The sequence below is a fragment of the Arvicola amphibius genome, chromosome 3, assembly GCF_903992535.2.
Source record: "Arvicola amphibius chromosome 3, mArvAmp1.2, whole genome shotgun sequence".
NCBI classification, from domain to species: domain Eukaryota; kingdom Metazoa; phylum Chordata; class Mammalia; order Rodentia; family Cricetidae; genus Arvicola; species Arvicola amphibius.
The window spans coordinates 6,358,898-6,385,769 of record NC_052049.1 but is presented as its reverse complement, the minus strand read 5'-3'; the positions used below and the strand labels follow the sequence as shown (position 1 = coordinate 6,385,769).

Sequence of the window (26,872 nt, the reverse complement as noted above, 5' to 3'; positions counted from 1 at the left end):
GAGTGATCTCGTAAGTTCACACTTGTGCTTGTGGTTTCTGACCTGTGGGAGTGGAGTGTCTGCTCCTGAAAGGAGAACCAATTGTGTCCACTTTCTTCTTTGTGGTTCATAAGTCATCCTTGTGTGACTTTGGCCATAATTAGAAGAAACTAGGTAATTTCCTGAAGGGTAAGATGGAACTCAACAGGGACATGACTGTGACTCTTACTTTTTTGGTGTGTGTGTGTGTTTGTGTGTATGTGTGTTGTTTTTATGAGACACAGTCTTTCAATTATTTAGACTTGACTGTCCTGGAACTCATTATTTACAATCAGCCCAATCTTGAACTCACAAAGATCTGCTGGGATTAGAGGCATGCCACCGTGGCCAGCCTTTAATCACCTTTTCAATGGAAACGAAGTCCACATCAGAGAGAAGGAGAACCTGTGTACTGTGTTTTGTACAGAGAGTTTGCTGTTTACCATGCTAAAGGGGTACCTATGAGCATCAAAGCAAGACATTCCGGCCATGTCGGATGGAAGCGCTTGTTTCTTCATAGAACCTCAGGGCTTTACATAATGGTGCTGATCTGACAAGGCTGATAACCCAGTGTCATTTCCTCCAGCAAAGTTTTCACCCAGGCAAGAGGCAGCAAATGAGCAAGGAGATAGAGGTCTTGGTATTGGGACTGTGTTTCACGGCACCCAGCGCCCACCTGTATGGTAGCTGGTCTTGAAGCTGTTCTTCACTGACATGTGAGTGGGAGTTCCCTAGTCCATCTGGAGAGTGTGAGTTGCCTTTGCCCTGGCAACAGATGCACCTTCTGGCCACTCTTCTTCAGACCCATGCAGGCTTTTCCTCTTCCTTGCAGTAATTCTCATTCCTATGACTCAGTTTCCCATTCTCACTTGGCAAGTTTGAACTGAATCCAAATATCGTCTTGAGTTGCCTCATAAAACAATCTCTCCTCACTCAGTTTGTAAGAAAATAAGCTTCTTCCTTTATATTGCAAAAATAACGAATGCTCATTGAAATTCAGTCAATACGTAAGAATATTTTAAAACATGTTCTTGCTACCTTGGAGTAACCGTGTTTGACTTTGCGCCTACAAATGTAAAATATTTATTTGCTCTCTTTCAGTCAAAGATTGGATTTTTCTTTCTTTCTCTCCCTCTGTTGATAAATGTGCACATTTTCTTTTCACTCTGCATTGTTATTGGATTTATGTGCCAGAATGTCGAGTTTTATTGCATTGGTTTTACATGCTGCATGATATTTAATGGTACGGATATATCATAACTTATTTGATCTCATTACTTAGAAATTTGGTCTATTCATTTCAAACAAGTAAGTGTGTTTGCGCCCCCTCTCTCCAGTAACTTCTGACCTGAGACTTGGTAGCTCTCTTTGCCAGGAGTCGGCTACTTTTATTTCTAGCCCGCTGACATGGTTCCCATACTTACAAAGCCCATTGCTTCTCCACCCTCCTTTCCCATTAGCCTGCGCCTTCTTGCTTGCTTCTGTTATTGTTTGTATGGTTGGTTCTTTTAGCAAATGCCAGAGAGTTTCTACATGAGAGGAACGCTGAATGATGAGGGCCCACACTAATGTATGGGCCCTTTCCATGCTAAGAGGACATTAAGCCACAAGTCAGAAGAAGCTAGGCAACAAGGAAGAGCTTCTAAGGGCCACAGGATAGAGCATCTCCTTCTTCAGTTCCATCAGAACTTTCTGTTGGGGTACTGATGAGCTCTAATGGCAGTGGGGGAGTCCTTGCCCGACCTGGGCCTCTGAGGATGGATATGATCTAATATAGACCTGGTGGTGTGTCTTCCAGGCAGAGGGAGAGCAAGAGACCTGAGAACCGTCATCCTGACAGCAGCGCCAGTGGCTCATCCAGCTCAATGCTTCGTGTTCGTGTTCATGCAGTACACATCTCTTTCCACATTACCAAAGCCAGCCTTTTATTTCTGTCTCCTTTGACTTTTGTGCAGCTTTATTCAATTCAGATACCGCTAGCTTTTCATTCTTTGGCCAAATGTGGTACAGCGCTGTTGCCCATCCCTTGACTGTGATGTGGTACACCGTGAAGACGCCTGTGCTTCCAGCAGACAGTAGACTCTGATGTCGCATTTGAGATTTTGCTATTATGAACAGTACAATTACGAATTTTCATGTGTTTCTTAGGCAGATGTGGAATTTTCCTAACACTAAGACAGCATGCACTCACAGCTGTTGCGGAACACCAAATTGCTCCTATTGTCTTTGTTTAGGAGGGCACTAATTTGTTTCCTGGGAAAATTATAAAGAATTTCTCTCTCTCTCTCTCTTTTTTTTTGCCCATAGTCTTGCTTGTTTATATTCATCAAATCTTCTTTACTGCTTCCTAATTGCCAAGGAGTAGCCTGACTTTTTTCAACTTGGCTCCTCTGATTTTCAACCATGTATCCTTTCTAAACTATCTATAGGACGCGGGAACTGAGACTGGAGGATAGCAGTAGTGGCGATCTCACACCCGGAGCAGTCTGCTCCCACTGGTATTGTCTGCAGCAGCATTCATAGGCAGGGAAGTCTATTGCAGGGGGCTTTGCAGACTGAGTTACTCCATGGATGGTCCTCAAGCTAGAGATGCCATAAACAGGCAGCTGTTCATCCTGCAGCCATGTTTAGGCCCTCCGTTGTTCAGGAACTCCTTTGCAATCGGTGTGCTGTCTTATCATCTCTTCCATAGTTAGATCTTGGAGTTACTCTTTCTGTATTTTCATTAACCTCTGCACCATCATTTGGCTTTTAATATTATGAAATATGAATGCAAAAATACTTGGGAATTACTTTCAAACCATAATGACCTTTAGTGCAATATGCATGCTGACCTTTCCACATTCCAGGATAATGAACTGAACAACACACAGCGCCTTATGTTCCCAGCACATGCGGATGTCCCCCACACTGCATAATGGGCTAATAATTAGATGTTTTTTGTGGGTCACTTTGTCTGTTTTGACCTGCCTTTGAAGTCTCACTTGTAGGCCGTTAGAGATCTGGCAGCTTTCTCTAGAATCTGTTGTGAAGTTCATTATAAGTATGATTCATTGACTGGTTTCATCCAGGTTTCTTTGCCTTCATCTGGTAAGAAGGAGACCTTCACAGTGAGCTAACCCAACAGCTGGATATATAGATATTGAATCCCTTCCGTGACTACTAGGTCAGTTCAGAACACTTACATGTGTGCTACTATGTCCTAGGTGCTAGGGAGCACAAAGAATAAAGATATCAGTTAATTGCCAAATATAAATTTCATAGGTCCTCTCAGCATCCTTGAGATGCTTGAGGACAAGGTCATTGGGATATGTTGCTGTCATTGACCAAGTCAGTATGTTTTATGTCATTCTCATTCATTTTCTCAATTATATGCTTCCTTTTTTGATTTTTTTCTTTGAAAATACTGAGTATTTTACTATGTTCTTATGGAATATTTAATCTATTTATTGTTTATAACATACATTTAAAATGATAAATGATGTTTTAATATACATATATTATGCGGCTAAATTATGGTGATTTTTAAACCACTTTTTAAATAAATCTTCTGGGACAGGTTGTAAAGTACTCCACAGATACACCGAGCAAGCTGATTCATATAGTTTCAAGAGATATGAAACAGAGGTGTGAACCGCATTCGGTAGGAGGAACAGGCAGGTTTAGGCCACTTGGCTTAGGCTTTACATTGCAGAAAGGCTGAGTCATGTGAAGAAAGCACCTCGGAAAGCTTGGAGAAGACTTGGGTCCTCAGAATCAGCCAGTGATGCTGCAAGACCAATGGGTGTCGAGGAGGAGCACGCGTCTGTGTGCGCAGGCGCACTGCGAGCTACGAGAGAGCTGGAGGGCATGCAGGCATGGTCGGACTGGGCACAGAAAAGGGCTTTTGCTGGGGTCAGCGATTTCCACTTTAGGGAGGTTCCCTGGGGAGCTACTGAAGGATTTTAAGCAGCTATAATCACTTTATTCAATTTGTTTCTAGTTTTTCTCTGGTCGTAGCATCAAAAACAAAAACATAAAAAACATTTTGGGGGCAGGAGTGCAAAGCACAGTGATCAATTAAAAGGCTTCTGAAAAACTTCTGCAAAACTGGGAGAGGGTAAGGCGAGAAAGCTTGGTCAAAGAGACTGTGTCCACAGAGGTGAGGTAAAGGTTGATGCCTATTTGGACTAATAATGACAATGGTTCCTCACGAATTAGCATATTAAAACCATAAAAAATATGACTCCATCTCGATGAGAGAGACAGGCAGAAAACTGGGCTGAGGAGTGGAAATATCACTGGCTGGCTTGGGCGAGTTTGCGGACATTTCTCTGCCTTAAGGCAGTACAAGTGACAAAGTGGATAGGCAGGGTTTCAGGTACAGGTCGCCAAATGATTGAAGGTTACAGAACACTAAGGTAGCCTTTGCAGAATCCTGCAAGGGCTGGAGCTATGGCACGCCGTGGGAGGTTGAAGTTTGGTCAGTGAGGTCTCTGACACCCGTGGCTACTTTGCCAAGCGTGTCCCCCACCTTTGTCCTGCGCCCCCCCACCCCCGTGAAACCCATATTGACTGGAAATGAGGGCCACACTTTCAGGTCAGCAGCATGGCACATACTAAACCTTTTGGTTCTTCCGTTTAGCTGTGGAACATCAATGATTTGTATCTCCATGTTTGAAAAATGAAGGGTGACAGTGTATACAAGATTATAGGAAATAAATATATAAATTCCACCTACAGCTCACTTTGGAATTTCATATACATTATTATTCATTAGCTCCTAGAATCTCTGATTTTAATTAAGATCTCAATCTTCATTTTATGAGGCACCTTTTATTCTTTTTGTGCATACTTGCCAAAAACTTATTAATGCTATTAAAGTCTGATTTAGTTTTGATGTATAGGATTGTAACAGGTTCAAATAAACAACGTATCAACTTTTTATGGTTGGTATCAGGTAGACACAGTATCCTTCCTAAGTAAAATCTGAAAACAACAAGAAAGCGGCTTTTCTTTAAGTAGTCTGTTTTTCTAAGTGCATTAGCAGTCTGTTTTTATCTGGTAATATTTCATGATATTTCTCTTCCAGCCTAGAATAATTGCTTTAATAAGTTACTCTGCCCTGAATGGCAATGTCTCTTCGTTCCCGTGGTGGCATGTGGTTCTGGTGAATGATATGAGCTGGAATTGCTTCTCTGGACCCCAAGGGCTTGTGTGCATGGCCATAGCTGCCTTCTGCCCTCACTGTTCCAGGCCCCCCGAAACTCTGCGTTTTAGCTCATCTGCCTGCAATAATCCCTTCATCCCTTTGACCATTAACTGGAAAATTATGACATTTAGAAAGGACATTTCTCAAAACCATGGGAATTCATGTATTTGCAGCAGATGTTGAGGGTATTTTAATAGGGGATAAAGCATCTGTGACAGTGAATGGCAGAACCATGGAAGAAAGGGAAGCATGCATGGCATCTTAATAAGCACACGCGTTCTAGCAATGGTCCTGTGATGTCTCCACTGCCTCGGATGCTGATCATCTACCCAGTACCACCCAGAAACTGAGGCTTCACAGCCATGCTCTAGAATGGGGTGGAGCGCAGTAATTGTGGCTTAGCATGATGAAACCTATCACAGAAATAAGTGCTAATGTACTTAAGTGGATGAAGAAAAAAAAGCAAAAAAAAAAAAAAAAAACCCATCAGGACTGGCCACATAGATATGATGCTTAAGGATTGAAGCTAGCGGAAGTAATCCCAACAAAAACAGAAATTCCAGAGGTAAGAGAGGGGCATGGCTGAGGTTTTGGAGATAGAAAGAATGGCAGTGGTGAGTGATTTCCCGGATGGTGAGTTCGAATATATATGTTCTTGTCTGTCATAGGTAGCAGGCATGAGGAGATAGCTGGTAAAGACGTGTCAGGGGGTCCCTAGTAGACCAGGTCCTGCTGTCATACTTATCTGAAGATGCCCCCTTTATTTATAGGTCAGTATTATATGGAGTGGGGTTATATTTATGTCCCTGTTATTAAGCATATGTAAAGCCACCAAAACTTGAAAAAGCAGGGCCCAAGGGAGTGCTGGGTATGTACCTTCATTCAAGGGAGGCCTGAGAGGCTGAGGAGGGAAATTCCAAGATTATGATGCTGTGGATCCCAGGAATGATTTTAGGAAATACCCTTCATCAAAGGGCATGTCTCCAGGTTCATGGAGATGCCCAATTGCATAAGGTTACTGGATGGAAGTTCAGACAATAGCCAGTGGCGATGACCCTAAAGATCCCGCAACAGCCTTCTCTACCAGACATGGCAGTCTGTGCATGCATGTTCTCATAAAGAACATACATAGTGATTGTCACAAGAAGGTACTCTCTTCAGTGCTGTCTTCACTTGAGAAAGCGTGGCCTGTGATCTATAATATTGCAACAGTGAGAGCCACAACTTGACTTCTGTAGTGTGCCTTGCGAGTCTCCCTCCTTTGGAAATGTCTCTATGTAAGTCTGGTAGAAATTGTTCATATAGTTAGGTTGCCTGAAGGCTCCATGATTTAAATATATTTTTTTCACAGAAAGTGTTCTTGTTGGTTTAGCGAACAGAAGTGGTATGAATGAACTTTCACTTAGCTTTAAAACCTGCTGACAGATAAAATTAATATTGTCTTTGCGCAAATAATAATTTTATCTAATGGACTTCATTTATTTTTATCGTTCCTCGGGGCAAGCTAGAGCTAAACAGGGGGAAGAAGGCAAAAGCGTAATAACAATTCCATTTGAAAAGAAGTATAAAATAAGGTCACTGGAGCTGAACTATTATTGAAATGTATAAAATAGTTTAATGTTTGCTTTTCCCCATTTTATGCCATGAGGTCATTTTATATAGCCGTAAAATCCCCTCTCATCCGGGTTCAGACATGGTGGAACTCCAAATAACAGGTGCTTCTGACTCAGCTGGGAGGTGCAGCCTATTGTCCTTCTCCATGTATGTCAGATAGTGTTTTTATTATCATATTCTTCAAATCAGTTCACAAACCCATCTATCATCAATTGCTTTTGACTGAATCTTGACAGTAGGGTACATGGATTAAAACAATCTGAAGGTGTTCATTTTTTAAAATGCAAATAAAAGTTGAAGATTTAATTATGATGGCTATCTCGATGCCCCCTTTAGGTTCAATAAAGAACAAGAAGCTTTAATTGTAATCATGCCCAGTCACGGTTTTGGAAAAGTGTTAGGACGTCTATTGAACAGTGTGTTAACTTAGTCGTATGGTTTCGCCAACTCTTCATTTAATTCCATGTTCTGCCAAGTACCTAGAATATCTGACGGCGCAGCAAAGAGAGAGCAGGGCCTCCCTGGACTCATTCGGCAACTTCCTTACTGTGCTGAGGATGAAGGGCTTTGGGCTTCTGGGTTATTTCTTCTTGATGCCCCAAAGTTTCATTTCAGTCTTGACAAGCAAACCACATTTTTGTCTTTTGTTTCTATTCCAAGAAATCCCTCCTTGACAGATCTTGTCTTGAACTTTTGTTTTCTATTTATCAAAGTAAGCACAAATAATCTATTCTAAAGGGATAAATAGGAAACATAAGGATTACATTTTCACCTGTTTGACAATTGTAAACTTTGGGTGGCAGTACTGAGATGCTGTCTTTTCCACCCTTGCCCCAGCCATGGACTGCAGCTCTGAGGGACCTCTTTTCTTTCTTTCTTTCTTTCTTTCTTTCTTTCTTTCTTTCTTTCTTTCTTTCTTTCTTTCTTATTTATTTATTATGTATACAGTATTCTGTCTGTGCACACCTGCAGGCCAGAAGAGGGCATCAGACTCCATTACAGATGGTTGTGAGCCACCATGTGGTTGCTGGGAATTGAACTCAGGACCTTTGGTAGAGCAGGCAATGCTCTTAACCTCTGAGCCATCTTTCCAGCCCTGAGGGACCTCTTCTCATATGGCCACCTAGATTAGCAACACCCTGAGAGCACCTCACCTCGCTGGGCCTGTGGTTCACCTCCGAGCATTTACTTTACAGACATGACCGAGGTGACTCAGTTTATCTAATTTCCTGGCTATACATGGGTAGCTTTATAGGCTCAAACAGATAGGCCAACTTAATCAACACAGAGCCGTGGGTTTCTGGGCCCATTCTGACATGACTTGCCACGCAGATTCAATCTTACATATACTACGGAATGTGGTTGAGGTCTTGCTTTATCAGATACAAAGGGAAGGATTAGGCATGTGTTTTTGAAATCTTCTTTGACTTCTCAACTTCTGGGAGGGATTGGTTCATTTATTGTCTCCTGTGGACCCAAAGACTAAGCCATCTTGCAGTACAGCTCTATTAGTGGCAAGTGATGGCTGAATCACTGCTCCTCACTGAAGATTAGCTCTGTCTGACTTGTTCATGCAACCCATTCAGCCTGCAGGAGCACATGAATTTGGCACCCAGACGATGAGTTCAATGCCATGGCTTCTGATGAAAAGAAATAGAAACCTTGACACATACCTGTTATGAGACTCCAGATAAATCTCCAATGAGAAAATGGTTGTGTGCCAGGCACTGGAGTGGTTATGGAGGGTTCCAGACAGGAGCTACCAGCGTGGCAGGAGTGGGCAGGAGCCATGTGTAGAGATAGAAAATTATCTACTCCCTGACCCATGGACACCTGCGCTGATATGAGCACCATGGCATCAGCAACTTTTCCTGTGAGTTACTCTAGAGAGGCTCAAGGCTAGGAGGCTTCCAGGATACAAAACGAGATGCATTTTGCAAGGACATGGCTGTTGGTAAAAGGTGCAGAAATTTTTGAGGTGCTCAAGGAACTTGGAGAGTTTGAGATAGGACAGGCGTGTGCCCTAACATCAGCTGCAAACGGCATCTCTGGTTATGACCCAGGTGCAGAGAACATGGACTGGGAGACCTATTTGGATGGTACATGATAGACAGTTCACCCAGCCCCCTTGAACAGTGCCAAAGGATGGGGTGACTGTTTGAAATATATGCACTGTAGCAGGGCTCTCTGTCCTCTTCTTTAAATCTGCCCCTTTGTGAATCTGAGGTGACAAGATCTATAGGTTGCAGTTTCATGGCACAGGTGTAGGCAGAATCTCACTCATCAGTTTCAAATATCTGGAGACAGGACTGCTGTGTTTTAGACAAGCTTGGGTCCTTGCTGAGACTGCCTTTCTGGCTTAGCTCACTATCTTGACTTGTTTGTATTCTCACCAGGGAAATCATAGATGCCACTGGGTAAGGCCAATGTCAAGGAGGGCATTATGTCTCTGAATCATGCTGGAAGATCTGGCCATATCTAATTTTACAGTACAAGTTAGAAACTACTCAGGCTTCCCTGAAAGGGTGAAAGTTAAGCTTGTGTTGGATCTGCTTTTTATTAATAACTGGTTAGATACTGTTCCCCAAGAAAATCTCCCCATGTAAGCTTTCATTCTTTTGGTTTCTTTTTCATCTGACAGTATTTTTATTTTCTAAAAGGAACCGTTATTTTTCTGTCCCCCACGTCTATTCAGCTGCAGCGTGGGTGAAATCAGGAAATGTTATGTATTGCACAAACGCTTATATACAGAGTTTTGCTTATTTGGATCCAGCTTATAGCATGATCCTCCCACACCAAGAAACCAAAGGAAAGCTTCAGGGATTTTTGAAGTAAATTCTTCAAAATGTATGGATGTCACAGTCCAGATTTGTCTTCTGACATGAATCGTCCAAACAACAAAGCCATTTTTATTAACTTGCTTAATAGATACTTAATTTTCTTGGATTGGTCAGGCTGTATAAGGGAAAAAAAAAACTTTTTGTGACAGTGATTCTTAAAAAGCCTTTCAAAACAAAGTTCTCAAAATACAGCAAATAATTATAATTAACATGACTTTCAATTTTACTGACAGTATTGAAATGATTCAATACAAGCTCCGTTGGGAGATGCATGCAAGTGTACTTTGTGTAGTGACAATAGCTAGAACCATAAAGAGAAGGAGGGTCTCTCTAAATAAGGGTTTATCAGAAAGGGGCAATTTGACAGTGCTTGTTAGTGTTTTTGCTTGGCAAAGATGGGTAGAGGCATGGGATGGTGGCTAATGTACCTAGCAGCCCTGGACCGAGAATCACTTTGCTGTGATGTCGCTAGAGCTAACCTGAGCACCCTGCAACAGCCAGCGCTCCAATCATTGAGGCAAGAGAGCCTGTGGCTCCTTTGGAGATGAGATTTCAGCCATTCGAAAGGAAGCCACCCAAACCTGACGTGACTCAAAATGATACCCTTGAGGAGTTGGCTTTCTATGGTGGCTGCTCAGAAAAGTACAAGATTCTACATGACCACTGTGGATGCCTTCGTCACCTTACTGCTTCATTATGTGTAGCAGTTTATTATAGGAAGAAGAAGGTGATGCTACATTCTGAAAAGTAAGTCTCCAAAGAGTCCCTGTTATTGAAAGTGCTTCTCAAGGTTTGCACGGTGAGCACGTATTCTCATGTTCCCTTCGCTGTGTTCTCATCTCCGTGGCATTTCCCTTACTCCCCAAGTTTCTCAGAGTATGTGGCTGCTTGAGTCACTGCTTTCCTCCTTTTATCCTTTTATTTAGCAAAGATTTTAAGGCTCAGATTAGCACAATGGGATTTATGGTATACAAAGGGTGCTGATAGATAAGGTGGATAGTCATAGCCTGCTTCTTTCAGTTGATGTAGCTTGGATCTTGACGATTCCCAGGCCCATGTATAAAAGGCTTGGCCCTTGGCTCATGACAGTAGTGGTGTGGGGTAGAGCCTTTCAGGAGCTGGGATCTAAGAGAAAGAAGTTCAATGCTGGTGTATGTGCACGCAAGCTAATTTAGTCACTGGCCTGTTGAAAGACTCGACTTGGCTGCCACGGAGTCAGAAGTCCCTTCTGTTAGCAGCTCATACCATAATGTGTCCCACTGTCCAAAACTGAAAGCAGTAGATCTCAGTGACCGAACTTGAAACCACTGAAAATATGAGCCAAAATACACTTTCCTCTTATGTGGATTATCTCAGATATTTTGTCCCACTATCAGGTAGCTGACTAACCTAATAGTTGATGGTATTCTCTTTTGGCTTAGACCTGGCAAACTGACCAGCTGTAGTCTTAGCATCTCATGAGTTGAGCTCCATCTTGAAGGTAGAAAATAGGGGAGTGTGCTCTGTGAGGGGTTGCTGCTTAGGGTGGCAGGCATGGACATAAATGCTGGCATTGTACCCACCATGGCATTAGAAAAGAATGAGGGTTGTTGACACTTGCCTCTCCTTTCATCTGATCTTATCAGTTGCTAGGTTGGGCTTGGTTTTAGACAGAGCTGTGAAAACTACTTACAGCCCTTCCAGAGTAGCGCACATGGATCTCCAAACACCCTTTTCTTAACAGAACCGAGCTATGTCTAATTCATATCTATTTTTATTTAAAATGGATTTTCCATGTATTATATTCTGATTATGTTTCTTCCCCCCTCTACACCCAGTTCCTCCCCATATTACCTCTCATCCAGACCACCACCCCCTTTCTGTCTCTGGTTAAAAAACAAACAGGATCCTAAGGAATTATAATAAAATATAGTAAGATATAAAAAAACAAAAGCAAGCCAATCAGAACAAAACAAACAGAAGAAAGGATCCCAGATAAAGGCAGGAGAAATGGATAAATACAGATGCCAAGACCTACTCCTTTGCTCATGCAGCAATCCTAAAATAAACACAAAGCCAGAAGCTTTGTAGGGTAAACAATAAAAAATAAAATAAAAGTGAATATTTAAAAAGAAAGGAAGAAAAGCCTGACATCACGCTGTGAAATAAAGAACTTTCAAAGATGCATTGAAGTTATTTTCTACTGTTCATCTTCCGTTGGACATGCTGTCTATTCTTAAGAATAGTTTGTTTTCCAGTGAGACTCCCTTGGAGAAAATGTTTTCATTTGCAAGTGTTTCTCGACTGGAGATAGCTTCTGGGTTGGTCTGAGGGCTAGCATGTGTCCAGTTCTCGTTTTAGCTCCAGGACTCCATCCGGTGCAGACTTGTGCAGGCCCTGTGCATGCTGCCTCAGTTTCTGTGGGTTCACAGGTGCATCGATCCTTTTAGTTTAGAGGGTCTTGCTTCTTTAGTGCGCTTCATGCCCTCTGGATCTTACATTCTTTCTGCCTCCTCTACGTCAGGGCTCCCTGAACTCAAAGAGGAGGGATTTGATGGAGACACCATCCCATTTAGGGCTGTGTGTTCCAAGGTTTATTATACTCTGCAGATTGTCTGGTCATAAGCTTCTGTGTCTGTCCTCTGCTAATGCAGGGGAAGCATCTCTGATTATGGCTGAGCAAGGTTCTGATCTGTGAGTATAGTGGAAGGTCAGTAGGGGTCATTTCACTCCTATGTTCTTTTGCCTTTACCACAGGTCCCTGGGCTACTCTTAGGTTCTTGATCACCTAAGCAGAGCTGGGTTTGGTTCTATCTCATGGAACGGACCTCAAATCAAATCAAATGTTGGTTGATAACTCCCAAAAGCTTTTTGCTACCTCTGCACTAGCAGGTTTTGCCTGCAGGAGACCATTGTAGAAGGGTTTAGCTGGGTTAATATTTATGTTTCTCCTTTGGCAGTGAGTAGAGTCTATCTTGGTACCAAAGGTACTGGTCAGTAGGCGTGAAGGCTCTAAGCAGGTACCAGCTCAACTTCTTCAAGTTCAGTGAGCTGTGTAGGTGTTATTTTCAGAAATATTATTTTGTTCTCAGTTTGCATAGGACAACTTAGATATTTTTACCACACCCTGGACTGTTTGGGGGTCCCTATGGGACCCCTGTGGGGAACATGTTGATTAGATGTAACCCAATCTCATTTGGTGATGAGAGAGGTCGAACTGGGGCCATGTCACCCTGTTATTTGGCAATTTCATTTAGATCACCTTCATATATTTATATAATTTAGGAAGCTTCATTTGGTTTCCATGTTCTCTCTCTAATCACCCGTAACTTTAGCTGTCTCCCCCATATTCTCTCTCTTGTGCTCCTCTTCTACTTACCTCCCCATTTGATCCTCTTCAAGTCCACACCTCTTATCTATCCATCAACGTCTATTCAATTTCCTCTTCCTAGGGAGTGAGTTCACCCCCAAGTCCCTTACTCTATATCTATACCTTTGTGGTTCTACAGATTGTAGCTTGATTATCATTGACTTAACAGATAATGTACATGCATAATAAAATACATACCATATTTGTCTTTCTGGGTCTGGGTTACCTCGCTGAGGATGCCTTTTCTTAGTTCCATCCATTTACCTGTGAATTTCATGATGCCATTTTCTGAAGGTGGAGTAATGTTCCATGGTGTGAATGGACCCTATTTCCTTTATTCATTTATCCACTTGTAGATTGTTTCAATATTCTTGCTGTTATGAATATAGCAACAACGAACGTGGTTGAGCAAGTGTCTCTGAAGTAGGATGACACAACCTTTGGGTATATGCCCAAGAGTGGTGTAAGTGGATCTTAAGGGAGCCTGATTCTTATCTTTCTGAGGAACTGCCACACTGATTTCAACAGGAATTGTATAGGTTTGCGCTCCCTCCGGCAATGGATGAGTGTTTTACTTATCCTTACCTGGCCTTCATGGGCTGTCACTTGCTTTATTGATCTTGGCTATTTGTACCCTTACAAGATGAACTCTAAGTAGTTTTCATTTCACTGATGGCTTAGAATGAACATTTCTTTAAATACTTCTCAGATATCTGAGTTTCCTTTTTGAGGACTCACTGTTTAGATATGTACCCCATTTTATTATTGGCTTGTTTTTTTGATGTTTAGTTTTTTTGAGTTCTTTGTATATTTTTGATATCATGACTCTATTGATGTATAGCTGGTAGAAATCTTGTCCCATTTTGTTCAAACAACGGTGTTCTTTCCTGTGCAGAAGCTTCTCAGTTCTATGATGTCTTCTTCTTTGTTTTAGTTTAATTTAGTTTTGTTTTTCTTAATAGGGTTTCTATGCACAACCCTTGCGATCCTGGAACTCCCGAGATTTTTGTGTTTTCAAAATAAGCTAAAATTTATTCTTTCAAGTGTTGTAAAGGATTGTGTTGGAATTATATTGGGGATTTCATTAAATCTTTAGATCGCTTTTGGTAGAATGTCAATTTTATCCGTGTTAATTCTTCCAATCCATGAGCATGGGAGACCTTCCATTTTCTGACATCTTCTTCAAGTTTTTTCTTTAATGTTTTATTGTTTTTCAAATCTTTCACTTGCTTGTTTAGAGTTACCGTAAGACATTTTATATTTTTGAGGCTGCTGTGAAATGTCTGTGTATGACTCCTTTCTCCGTCCATTTGTCATTTGTATGTAGGAAGGCTACTGATTTTTGTGAGGCAGGTTTGTATCCTGATACTTTGCTGAAAGTATTTATCAGTGGTAGAGGCTTCCTGATGGAATTTTTAGGCTCACTTATGTCCACGATCATATCATCTACAAATAAATACACTTTGACTTCTTCCTTGACGAACTTTATCCCCTTTGTCTCCTACTGTTGTTTTATTGGTCTTCAAGTACTATATTGAATAGGTGTGTGGAACTTGGACAACCTGTCTTGTTCCTGATTTTCATAGAATTGCTTTGACTTTCTCTCCATTTAAGTTGATATTGGCTATGGGTTTGTTGTAAACTTGCTTGATAGGCATCTCCTCAGTTTAGGGAAACTTTCTTCTATGATTTTGTTGACAGTGTCTTCTTTGCCTTTTGCCTGGGTTTCTACTCCAATTCCTGAGATTATGTCTTTCATCTCCTGTAGTTCATTGGTGAAGTTTGCCTCTGAGGTTCCTGTTCAAGTTCCTAGACTTTTCATTTCAAGATTTCTCTTAATTTGGATATTCTTTTTTTGTCTCTATTTCTACTTGCAGGTTTTGAAATCTTTTATTCATTTCCTTCTACATTTGGTTGTGCCTTCAAAGATTTCTTTGATAAATTTGTTTGTTTCCTGTTTAAAGACTTCTATCGTCGTCATAAAGGATATTTTAAGGTTCTTGTCTTATGCTTCGGCTATGGTGTCTTTCTCAGAGCTATTGTGGTAGGATTGCTGTGCTCTGGGGGTACATTTTGTCCTGGCTATTACTGTTCATCATGTTTACACAGTTGTTTCTAGGCTTCTGGGTTTGTGATGGTTGCATTTCTAGGTACTGATATCTGCCGTTTTCTTTGTTGAGTGGGTGTTTTGTTCCTTCATTTCTGTTGGCCCCTGTCCTTCTTAGGAAGATATGGTGGTTGTGTGTTACTTGGTAGGGGATGCTTCTGTGATTCTGCTAGGTGTGTCCCCTGAGGGTTCTGGATGCGGTATTTCTCTGCATACTGGGTGCTGATACATAAGAATGGGAACACTCTAGAAGAGGATTCACAGAAGGGAGGAAAGCAGGGTGTTCCACCAGGATCTGCTTAGTCTCCTGGATACAGGATTAGAGAGAAAGGCGAGTCCCCATCAGATAGTCTGCTACAGAGCTGGTGATGGCACTAGAAAGTTGGATTTGGAAGCACTGAGGAAGATTGGAGATTGAAACCCGCCTACCTGATTTATGAATCTACTTCTCTGGCAGTGTCGCCTGCAGGTTCCCATGGAAAGCCTCTGGCATCTGAGATAAAGGAATGAGTGGAGAGAAAGGTTGAAGAAGATCTATGTGGTCCCCTGGAAATGGGGACAAACAGGGAGGGGATGGCAAAGCAAGTGTTCTGCTACAGAGCTGGGGGTGAGTCTGGGGGTCAGATGTGAATGAATGTCTGTTTTAAGATTCACCAGCTGATGACATTTTATGGCTTCAGCCTCATGCCAGGAGGAAAAGTGAAGATAGGCTGTTTCCCAGCGGGGTTTTAGTCTGTTCTCTAATGGGAAGAACACACTTTTAGTATTTGAACTCAGGAAAACTTAGCAGCTATGGACCTGTATCTATTTCAATATCCTGTGTCTGAGGGATCACCAGCCGTGATAGGGCTGTGCTTCTGGCTCCCTGTTTGCCTACCCATTTCATCTCCACACCCCTACACATCTCTTTACCTCTTTCTCCCCAGAAACTCTTTCCTCACTGCCTTGGTTTTGTAGCCCCTTCATTTGCATCTCCCCTCTATGTGAGGATTGTCTCCAATGAGAACATTTAGAATCTTTTACATTGAGGACCCTAACCTTTGTCTGCTGAGGGATTCTTGGTCTGAGAGAGTCTCATTGCTATGTGTGCTCATCTCTGTGCCCTTGTTGGCATGTACTGATGATGTTCTAAGGCTTGCCTCTCCACGCTGTGTTGCTTGGCCTCTCTACATATTCAAACACACATGGAGTGAAGGGTGTGTAGTTGGTATTCGGTAAATGATGAGTGAACAAGACACTCGGATATGGTTACTTTTACCAATGCCAATCAGTTCCTTTCGATTTCCCACCGCTTAGGGCTCTCACCATCCCTGCCTTAGCCCTCAGAGATACTTTTTCATCAACTAAAAATTTAGGAGCTTTTCCAAGGATATCTACCCACTTGATGCATTCTTTTATTTCTAAACCTTTTAATATTAATATGAAAGAATATATGTATTTAATATATAAATATAAATATCCACTGCTTCTTAAAGATGAAATCTTTCCTCCCTTTAATAACCAGTTTCTTCATTCTAATAACCTACCATTGCAAGTTTTTCTGGGTCTTCTCTCATATGGTGTCTTCTCTCATATGGTGTCTTCTCTCATATGGTGTCTTCTCTCATATGGTGTCTTCTCACATATGGTGTCTTCTCTGCCTTTTTTCACTGATTTATCCTTTTTGACAGTATTTCACTATGCAGCCCACACTGGCGCTGACCTCATAATCGTCCAGCCGAGACTCCTAAGTGCTAGGGTGGAGGCGAGGCCACCTTCACCTTTCCCTCTTCAATCTCTAATCTCTTCTCCGCTCAGCCTTCTCAGAAAATGGACTGTTTTTAATTATCGGTGATGTGGTCTTTTTCTCCCCCTTCACTATAAAATAATCTCAGACACTGGGTGATTTCTCCAAGAAAAGAAAATTATTTCCTCTTGGTGCCTGAGGCTGGAAGTCAGGAATCAAGGGGCAGTGACGGATGAGGGTCCCTCTGCGGCATCCTCCACACCCCTGTGCAGAGCAGAGCAGAGCAAGGTGGTGTGTATGGGAGGATGGGGCAGGAGCCGAGGATGCTGAGGTGACCTGTCCAGCATCCCACTCTCTGTGTCACCAATACCCCTCATACAAACAGCCTTAATCACTCTTCAGTGCCCCACTCAGCAGGCCACTGCACGGAACAGTACATTTCAGCATGTGCTTGTGTGCCAAATTGCTTTCTCAGGCCTAAAAATTCCGAGTCTTTCAGTGCTAATCCTATTTTGTTGCATTTTCTTTGGCCACCTCCTGTAAGAGGGAGCTATACTTTACTCCACTTGGCCCGCTACTGTCTTTGTTACTTGATACATGGCTTCTGTTTCCTTTTCTTTGGAGACCCCCACTTGCTGCTGCTGACTATCTTTGGGCAGAATCCAGTGTCCTTTCCCATCTAACATGGCCTCCTCCTTGCCTATCATGTTTCCCCTAAATGATGATCAGCCCATTTATCATTTCAGCCTTTCCAGGCTTTCTATGCTACTTCTGATTAATTTCCACATCACCTGAGCTGGAGCTTATGGGATTTTTCAGACTATTCATTCAGCATGTACAATATCAAATATCGTAGTTTCATATACAGCAGGCCTTCGGTGGATAATATTTAAATTAATAACAGTCCCATCCTGATAGTCATTTATATCACTTTGAGTCATTTTGTCCCGGCTTCCAAAATCCAATAGGTTAGAACAATAGCCATTTGTAATATATTTCAATATAACATATTGATGTTTGGGGATTTGGGCAGGGCTCAGCTGGGTGTTAACTCTGTGCTTGTGACACATGGTGAGGGCTCTCAGTGTGCTTCTGGGTTAGTCTCGGCAATGGTGGCTGGAAAGCTGGGCTTTACGTGTTCTAGTCCCCATACCGCCTAACTGCTCTCTCTCCTGAGACAGGCCTAGGGAGTTGAGCTTCTGATCTGCTTCCTCCATTCTCTGAGGACTGTGTTCTGGATGCAGGAAGTGGCCATCATGCTGTAGGGCCTTGTTTGGTTATTGGAAGCTGTGACTTCTGTTGTGTGGTTTGCTGCACGGTGCCACTACAGAGCAGTCCAGATTCACAGGGCAGAGGGCCCCATCACGGTGGGGCGGGGCTGCAAGTTCAACCCTGTGACCGTTCTGACCAGCCATACTTACTCATTAGCCATCCTTTGCCTCTGCTGTTTCTTCATGACATCCAAAGCCCATTCCTTTCATTGCTCTGAACAATGGCAGTAACTTCAAATAAACTTATTCAACGTTCTGCCGTTCTCGCCACAATTACCTCACCAGACTGTTTTTTATTTCTGTTTCTTATATATTTCTTCCAGGGTGAATAAGCTACAGTGGTGTGTGGCCTAACAGTTAAGACTTCACACCTTACCACAATGTTCTTTCCATATTATATAACCTTTATCCAAGCTCTTCCTCCGCTCTCTGTATTACCTGGTGTCTGTACCAAGTACAGAAGAGAATTCTAGGACAGATGTTTACTGCCGTGTCTCACCTGCCTACCCACTCCTCGGATGCTTTCTCCGTCCTCTTCCCAAAATCCCTGTCGTTTGAAATCCTCTTTATCCTTCAATATTAAATTCCAATCTGAATCCTCTGTGAGCCTACCCTTGATCCCTCTAAATGGCAGGAGCACGTAGCCTTCACTCCCAAGGCTGTCTTACTTCTTCTAAAGTTAAGAGCGTGGGTTGTAGTTATTTGTACAAGCTTGCCTTACTTTAGAGTGTGTTTTGTTCACAGTCTTGAAGGTGGCTCAGTTTCTAGCCTCAGCCTTTTACCCCACCTGGTATTACTCAGTTTATGTTCTATTGGATTCCCACTTGGTCACAGGTTTTGCAGATAAATCATCCATAAACTTATACTGCTACTAGAATGATTGGCAAGAATTGGGAGCCGTATCAATAATCAGATTGTTGGTAAAAGGCAATGTCTGTGGCCTTATTAAATAGGATCTATGAATGATAATGAGTGATGGAGTTACTGCGTGTCAACTCTGTTTGCACAAGCAGGCCAAGACAGACTTACAAGGAAAGCCCCAACAATGATCACAGCGATTAATCACCACTCCTTAAGAGGGGTGTGAGCTAAGAGAGCTTAAATGCTAATTGTCTCAGATTTAGTTCATTTATTCACACACACCCATACAATACTTCCACACCCATACACACAATCTATAATATGCACATATACACACCCATACACATACCACATATATTTCCACACCCATATACTTAACATTCTCTACTATACACACACACAGACATGCACACATTCATACACTCACTCCACACACACACAGCCTGCACACCAACATACCCAGAGATCCATACTCATACATACACACATTCATACACCCATACATGCACACACATCCACAGCCACACACACACACACCAATACACACATATCCATTAGAATACACCCTCACATCCACATTCATACACACCCAATCTACACTATACATACACATGTGCACTCATACACAACACACCAATACTAAATACATATACACATTCACACTCCCTATACATACCCATACACAAACACACACATACCATTAAATACACACACACTCATACACATACACATCTACAACCATATCTATACTATACACACACACCCATATACAACACACAAATACACACATATCTATACTGTACACATATACCCACTCACCACACCCCCCATACACACACCAATAAACACCCCTCCAATATATACATCCACAAATATACAGACATAAATGCCCATACAAACACACACACCCATACCCAAATACACACAATGTGTACTACACATATGCTCAAACATACATATACAACAGATAGATACCTATACTGTACACATACACACACCCATTTACCCCACACCTTAATAGACACACAGCCTTGCATGCAGTCTCTCTCTCTCTCTCTCTCTCTCTCTCTCTCTCTCTCTCTCTCTCTCTCACACACACACACACACACACACACACAGAGAGAGAGAGAGAGAGAGAGAGAGACTCTGAAGCATAATTTACTGTCAAACATAAATAAACTCTTCATATTTTCTAGCATCCCTTGTCTTTGCATATTACAAATTCAAAATAGTGGTAAGACTTTCACAAAATGCTATCAACCAGGAAACGGAACATAAGCTCATGTTCACCAGACCATTCTCTTGTGTGTTGTAGGTGCTTTTCCCACATGAGGAGAAGGTGAGCTTCGTAGAAGACACGTTCCCAGAGTCAGAGACCCTTTGCCCACCATGAAGGGAGCCTGCATCCTTGCATGGCTGTTCTCAAGCCTGGGAGTGTGGAGACTCGCCCGCCCCGAGACCCAGGATCCCACCCAGTGCCAGAGAGCCGAGCATCCTGTCATCTCCTACAAAGGTAAGGAATAAGGGTATAAGGAATAAAGGGGAAGAAATAAGACCACAACATAAGCTCAAATCCCATGTTTAATGCAAGGCAATAGAAGATGGATGTTCTTTTTTGTTCTGTGACTGCACCTGGTAATTGTTTAGAATAAGATTATTCCCCATGAGATCCTCGTGTAGGATCCCAGATGGGATTGTATGGATAGAAACTGTGTTATTGTACCTTCTTCATTTAGCAGGTGCTGTAGGGATCCCGGACATTCAATCAGAGGCTGAAATTCTGGCATCAGCACTGCAGTAAATAGCAATATGACAGGAAAGGGGAAAAATTCTTCTGACATCTCCTGAGAAAGCCAGGGTCTTGCCGTGACGAGCGCCTGGGTCCTCATCTAGCACGGCAATGGGGGTGCAATCCACTGTAGTCTGCAGTGTCTTTGTCTTCTCAGTGTGGTAGAGTTAGCGGGTGGAAGGTGCATTCACTCTTTTCTCTGCCAAATGTATGTACGCTCTTGATGGCCTGGACACTTGAACGGTTCACACCGAGGAGAATACAACAAAATGTCCCCAGAACGCCTGCCTCTATGACCAGCCCAGGTCAGACACTGCCTCTTAGTAACTCAACTCCACAGTATATTGAAGTAGAAACAATAATGTAAGCCCCACATTTCTTAATTTGTGTTCTATTTTTCTCATTTACATACCTACCCCTGATTTGTCTCACATCTGTCAAAGTATGTTGACCCAAATTCAGGATATCATGTAATTTTATCTATGATACTTCAGTCTCCAGCTGTTAATGAAAAGGGCTTTATGATATTATTACATCAGACATGGAAAGGCTTCCAAATAAAACATTTCCGAAAACCATGAAGTGAATTTTCAGTCTCGTGAGGATGTGAATTCTGTGGGTCAAGCAAGGATTTACTGAAATCCAAGTAGTACAGTTTTCTTGGATAGTTCTTGGATGTCTTTAAATATTTTATTGCATTTTTTCATTTCCCTTGAAAATAAAACATCTTTTAAAGAAATGGAACCAATCACCCAGTGTGGTTTCTGCTCACGGCATCCTGTTTCTGTCATTAGAGTTTTCCTGTGTCCATCATAACCCCTAATTCCAAGTGACACGGGTCCTGATGAGAGCCCCGCTCACATCTTCCTTGACTTCCCACAGCGTTGGACTCCGATTGTGAAGCAGAGTGTCCAGTGGCGGTTAGCAGTGATTACAGGCGCTGGCTAATGGGAGCAAGCCTGAGCTGTTCTCATTTCACCATCTTCTCCACATCTACTAGTTAGCACGCTTTCACGTGAACCAAGCTTCCTTCGCCTGCTCTCTGAACTCCACTGCCATGCAGCCGGGAGAGGAAAGCTGGGCTGAGCTTACCCACCACTACCGGCTTTTGTTTTGTTTTTACTCTAGTTAGTGGGTTCCCTGACATCGTGCTGACATCGAGGTGTTCGTTTGTCATTCCAGGAGATCTGAGAAGTTAGGTTTCCTGTTGTTTTCCTTTCTCTGTGGTCAGATTGATATCAATACGTGAATTTAATATAATCGCTAAATTTTTATTCATTGCTCATCATTTTTACCCCTGGAGATGTTAGAAAGATGCCCTTTCAGCCTAGGAGAGCATCTTGATGTTAGGTCCTGAGCTCAGTGGTAATTTCGTGTCTCTTGAGTCAAAGGTGCTGCTATTCTCTTACCTACATCCTCAGATCCTTCCTGGTGCTTAGAACACAAGCAGTTAGGGCTCTTTAGTGGTCAACACTTAGGGAAACGCTATGAAGACAAACCCTGTGAACTCCTGCTGCATCCAGGTCATCTCTATGCTCGAAGGAATGAACACCTGCCACCTTAGCATCTGTTTCTCTTTGCTGTGCCCAGAATTTGTGTGCCTTTGCAGGGTAGCACTCATTTCTTTTTGTTCACAAACTGAATTCCCCATGACCCCGTCATTACAGTGCATGCCCACCACCCCATCACTACAGTGCATGCCCACCCCCATCACTACAGTGCATGCCCACCCCCATCACTACAGTGCATGCCCACCACCCCATCACTACAGTGCATGCCCACCATCCCATCACTACCGTGCATGCCCACCACCCCATCACTACAGTGCATGCCCACCACCCCATCACTACAGTGCATGCCCACCATCCCATCACTACCGTGCATGCCCACGACCCCATCATTTTCACAATAGCAGCTCCACACACCTCTAGCTCTGGGATTCATTGAAAACCCTTCAAGATAGTGTTTTCTTCTCTCCTTTGGTCTTCAGGATATGTAGTTCACTGAGAAATTAAAGCCAAATAGCCATTCTGAAGTCCTAGAGAGTCATCTCATTCTTGATGTCATGCCAAGAACCCCAAACTCAGTTTATTTTAGTTCCTAGATTTTGCTTTTCATTTTTAGAGAATTAATGTAAAATTGATGGCATGACAATTGTTCATAGAAATCTGTCTATTCTATCCATTATCTGTTCTGGGTTCCCACTCGACATTTACATAAAGCTTTACTTATTCCTCATGGTTGATGGTTCTTTCATAGCTCAGACAAAGATGCATACGCATACAAACATAATCAAAGCCGGGAATCTCTCCTAAAATGTGGTGTGTGTACAATTTGGTGCAATGGGGTAAACTCTGGCACCAGAATGTCCACATCTACACCAGTGTTCTTCCTGTGGTTCGTCTCCCTGCTATGCTGTGCACTGGTCCTCTTATAATACCATCCCTGAGAGTTGCAGTAAATGATTTCCCAAGGCCTGGGAATTCTAGGCTAAAGGGTAAAAGGGCCTGGGTGGTTTGGCTGCACATTTTAGATTCTGCCTGTTGAAGGTATCGTTGCCTGAGGGTTTGTTCCCTGCACCCATGCCAGCAGGGTGTGCTGTCAGGGTTTGCCATCTGAGTCCACCCCACAGTTCACAGATGACATCTCAGGGTGTTGTAAATGATTTTCCCCGGGGCTAGGCAAGCACTCCGTCATTGTTTACTTCCCCAGCTCTAAGTTGCCTATTTTTAGTTTTGGGTGAACGTGTGACAAACATCTATTGAGTGCCTATTGCCAACAACATCAGTGCTAAACTTCAGTTCAGCAAGGGCCAGTCTCTAAGAACCAAAGGCCCTTCATATCACACTCAGTTAGAGGTCTGAGTCATGTGCATGGAACCCAGGAGAGGAGCATGGGAGTCAGGCAGCCACAGACCCAGCATCATTTATGGAAGGTTTCTAGGAAAAGCTCATGGCAGAGCTGAGTCCCTGATGGCTGCCAGGAGCTTGTGAACCTCAGGAAGGGGCAGATATCCTAGAGAAAGGAAGTGCTGAAGTGGGGGAAGGTGGCCACAGGTCCTAGCGAGCACACAGTACAGAATGACTCACCACATCCATGCCTAGGTAAAAGGAAAAGAGGTGAAGTGGCTAAGGCTATCATAGAGAGTGGGGGTTTAGATGTGTGTGCTATGGAGAACATTAACCTCCACAGGGAGGAAGGAAATGTGTGGCCATAGGGGCAGCATTTGGGGCTTCTGCTGTGATCACAGGCAGCAAGAGGAAGACACTGAGGTCTAGATGCTAACACAAACATAGAAAATCAGAAATGGATGTGGTTATAGAAATTGGAAAGAGGTGTAGTTGATGATATAATAGAGAACCCAAGTGTCTAGGAATCTCCATTGATATCTAGGATCTTGGATCTTTACTCGAAATATGGTTATCAAGGGAGGCAAATGTGAGGGGTAGAATACCTGTGGTCTGGGAAGCTCATAAGCCCCAGAAGCATGGATTTAGTCAAGGGCAAGACACTCTAGATCTCAGTGAGGGATTCTTTTAAAGACAGGGTTGGCCATGAAAGTCTGATAATGCATTGTGCAAGTTCAGCCTGGGCCAGAAGGCCGAGGAGGCAACTTGCCCTGGTTGTCCTGGGCCTTTTCTTTTAGTGTCGAAACTTTGTGCATTTGAAAAGCCAAACAGTGATCTGCATTCCATAAGAGCTCATAGTCTGGGTTTTGCTTGCCTAGGGCTGTTGCAAAATGACTGCCAACAGGGTACTTTCAGGATGTTGTCTCTCACTGTCAACTCACAGTAGCCAGCAGGCCACCGTGACAAGGTGACTGAACCATGCTTCCCCTGATGACTCTAGAGAAGACTTCATGTCTTGTGGCCAGCAGCAGTCCATGGCCTGCCTTGGTTTGCAGTAACATCACCCAGTCTCCTAGGCTATACACTCTCTGCAATCTCCTTGTGTTTTTTCTGTCTTCTCTTGTTCTACCAGGTCACTCTGTATTAGAGAAAGCTGAATACAGTATCAACTGGTCTCAAACAGTTCATCTGGAAACGTAGTTTCAAACTGTGGCACCCACATCGGCAGGTGCTTTGCTTAAGACCTAAGGGCATGGTTTTGTGTGGCCCTAGCACAGCCGGTATTATGTTGTTTAACCAGGGCTGTGTAGGAGGAGAAAGTAAAACATATTTCATGGAAAGAGAACCTGTGAGGATCCAAAGAGATAAAAATGTTACTTATGCAGGGACAGGAAGATAGGAAATAGCTTTGAAAAGAGCATTATTGAATAACCTTTTAGTGAAGGTGGGAAGAAGCCAGGTGAAGGAAGAGGTTAAAGAAAGAAAAGAGAGGGGGAAAGACTCAGTGTGGCCAAGCCATTGAGCTGTAGGAGTGGGTGGGGTCCTGAACAGGTGAGAAGCTCTTTGGTAGGAAGCAGAGTCCACCTCCAGTGAGCTGGCCTGGGGGGAGCGGGCCAGGCACCCAGGATGCAGGACAGAGAGTGGGTTGAGGTGGGATAGGAGTTCCTGGGGAGTGGGCAGGTGATGCCCAAGAGACTGGAGTCTCTCGGAAGTATGCGAGGGTTTGAACAAAGGAAAAGCCTACTGACAGAATCTACAAAAGATTCCCTGCGGATGTGATGAGAATAGCACACGCTGGAGCTGACCGTTGGTCACCACTTTAGCACAAGAACACATTTTTGAGATGGAGGACCAACTATGCACTAAAGTTTGAGAAACTGTCCCACAACACTGGCAAGGGAGAGATAAAGGAATTAGATGGTCTGGTTTTAAAATCTTGATTTCTACGTGGCTTTTAAGTGTCATGCTTTTTAGTGTTATGCTTCGACAACATTCTACGTAAGAGCCTATTAGTGAAGTGGATCTTATGCCAATGCAGCTCCTTAACCTCATCAAGCACTGTCTTGATGGAAAGTACCTGGGAAGACTGAAGATTCAGGCACAGCCTTGTTTCCCAGCCTCAGTGAAGGACTTGCCACTCCTCTCTCTCTCTCTCCAAGTCCTTTGTTTCACATTATCTAATAGCTTGCTGGCTTTGAAGGCTGCCTCTTTGGCTGCATGCTCTGGAAGATTTATCTGTGTGTGTTCAGTGGTAACTAAAACACCCTGACCCATTGCCAACATTCTATTTGTACTGATGTGCTTGTCATTTCCCTAAACATCTGTTCCAATAAATGGGAAAAATAGTGACCCTTCAAGCAGCGTGTTTCTTAGCATGCTCAGTGAGTTCCATAACCATCATTGGAATTAGCCTTAAATGTTTCAAGTCTACTCGAGGCAATTGTACCTTATTCTGTTTTTGTTTGTTTATTGATTAAAGTTTACCCAGCATGCTGGCTGTGTAGAGAGTGTGCTCCACTGATTGAAATGAACTTACAGCAAGTTATTTACCATTACGAAGGAAGAAAGACCACAGATGAGTGAGTCATTCCATTCTCTGCAGAGTTTTAGGCCTTTAAACCGTGACTGATTTGGGGCATTTCATCAGGGTCTTTGTTGGAAGCATTTAGTATTAATGTCTAAGATTGCTTCTGCCTGCAGAACCAGGCAGGACACTATTGATTTCCATTCCCGGGTCCCTACAATCTTTATTTTTAACTCTTTAGTGATCTTGTAGTGATCTTCCTACTTACAAGTGTATTGATCCGCCTAAGAATTATTTCAGAATTTATGGAAAATCTTATGGATGCTTGACAGAGGATTAGTAATACCTTGCACCCAGAGCTTGGGAAGGGCAATAAGGGGGATTGTCTTTTCCAGCCCTGAATCATACTGGGACGAAGCTGGGGAGTGATACCTTATCTGAACATGGGGCCTTACGTGGTCAAATGTTTTTAAACTTGGACTTTTATTCCTGTAGCACAGTATGGGTGATTATTTTTCATGGATCCTGTATTTTTCTGAATTATGTAATTATTTCACATTATATTTATGCATGCGTTTGAAGCATAGCTTTGTTTAGATGATGATGAGAAAAATACAGGGCATCTTTTTAATGTGCTGGCACTTTATCATGCTTAGTGCCTGGGAGCCTCTTGCCCTCTTCCCCCGAGAGCTACTTTCTACTCTTCCCTATGACACTGAGTTCCAGGTCCCAT

General features: G+C 42.9%; 1 protein-coding gene across 1 annotated transcript in view; it reads left to right on the top strand.

Annotated features, from left to right (window-relative positions):
• Positions 1-26,872, top strand: part of Sema5a (semaphorin 5A) — a 332,682-nt gene that overhangs the window by 41,096 nt on the left and 264,714 nt on the right. Inside the window, exon 2 of the mRNA XM_038324344.1 lies at positions 20,293-20,490. Coding sequence (XP_038180272.1) covers positions 20,367-20,490 — 124 coding nt within the window. The 5' untranslated portion in view covers positions 20,293-20,366. The remainder of the gene's footprint in view (positions 1-20,292; positions 20,491-26,872) is intronic.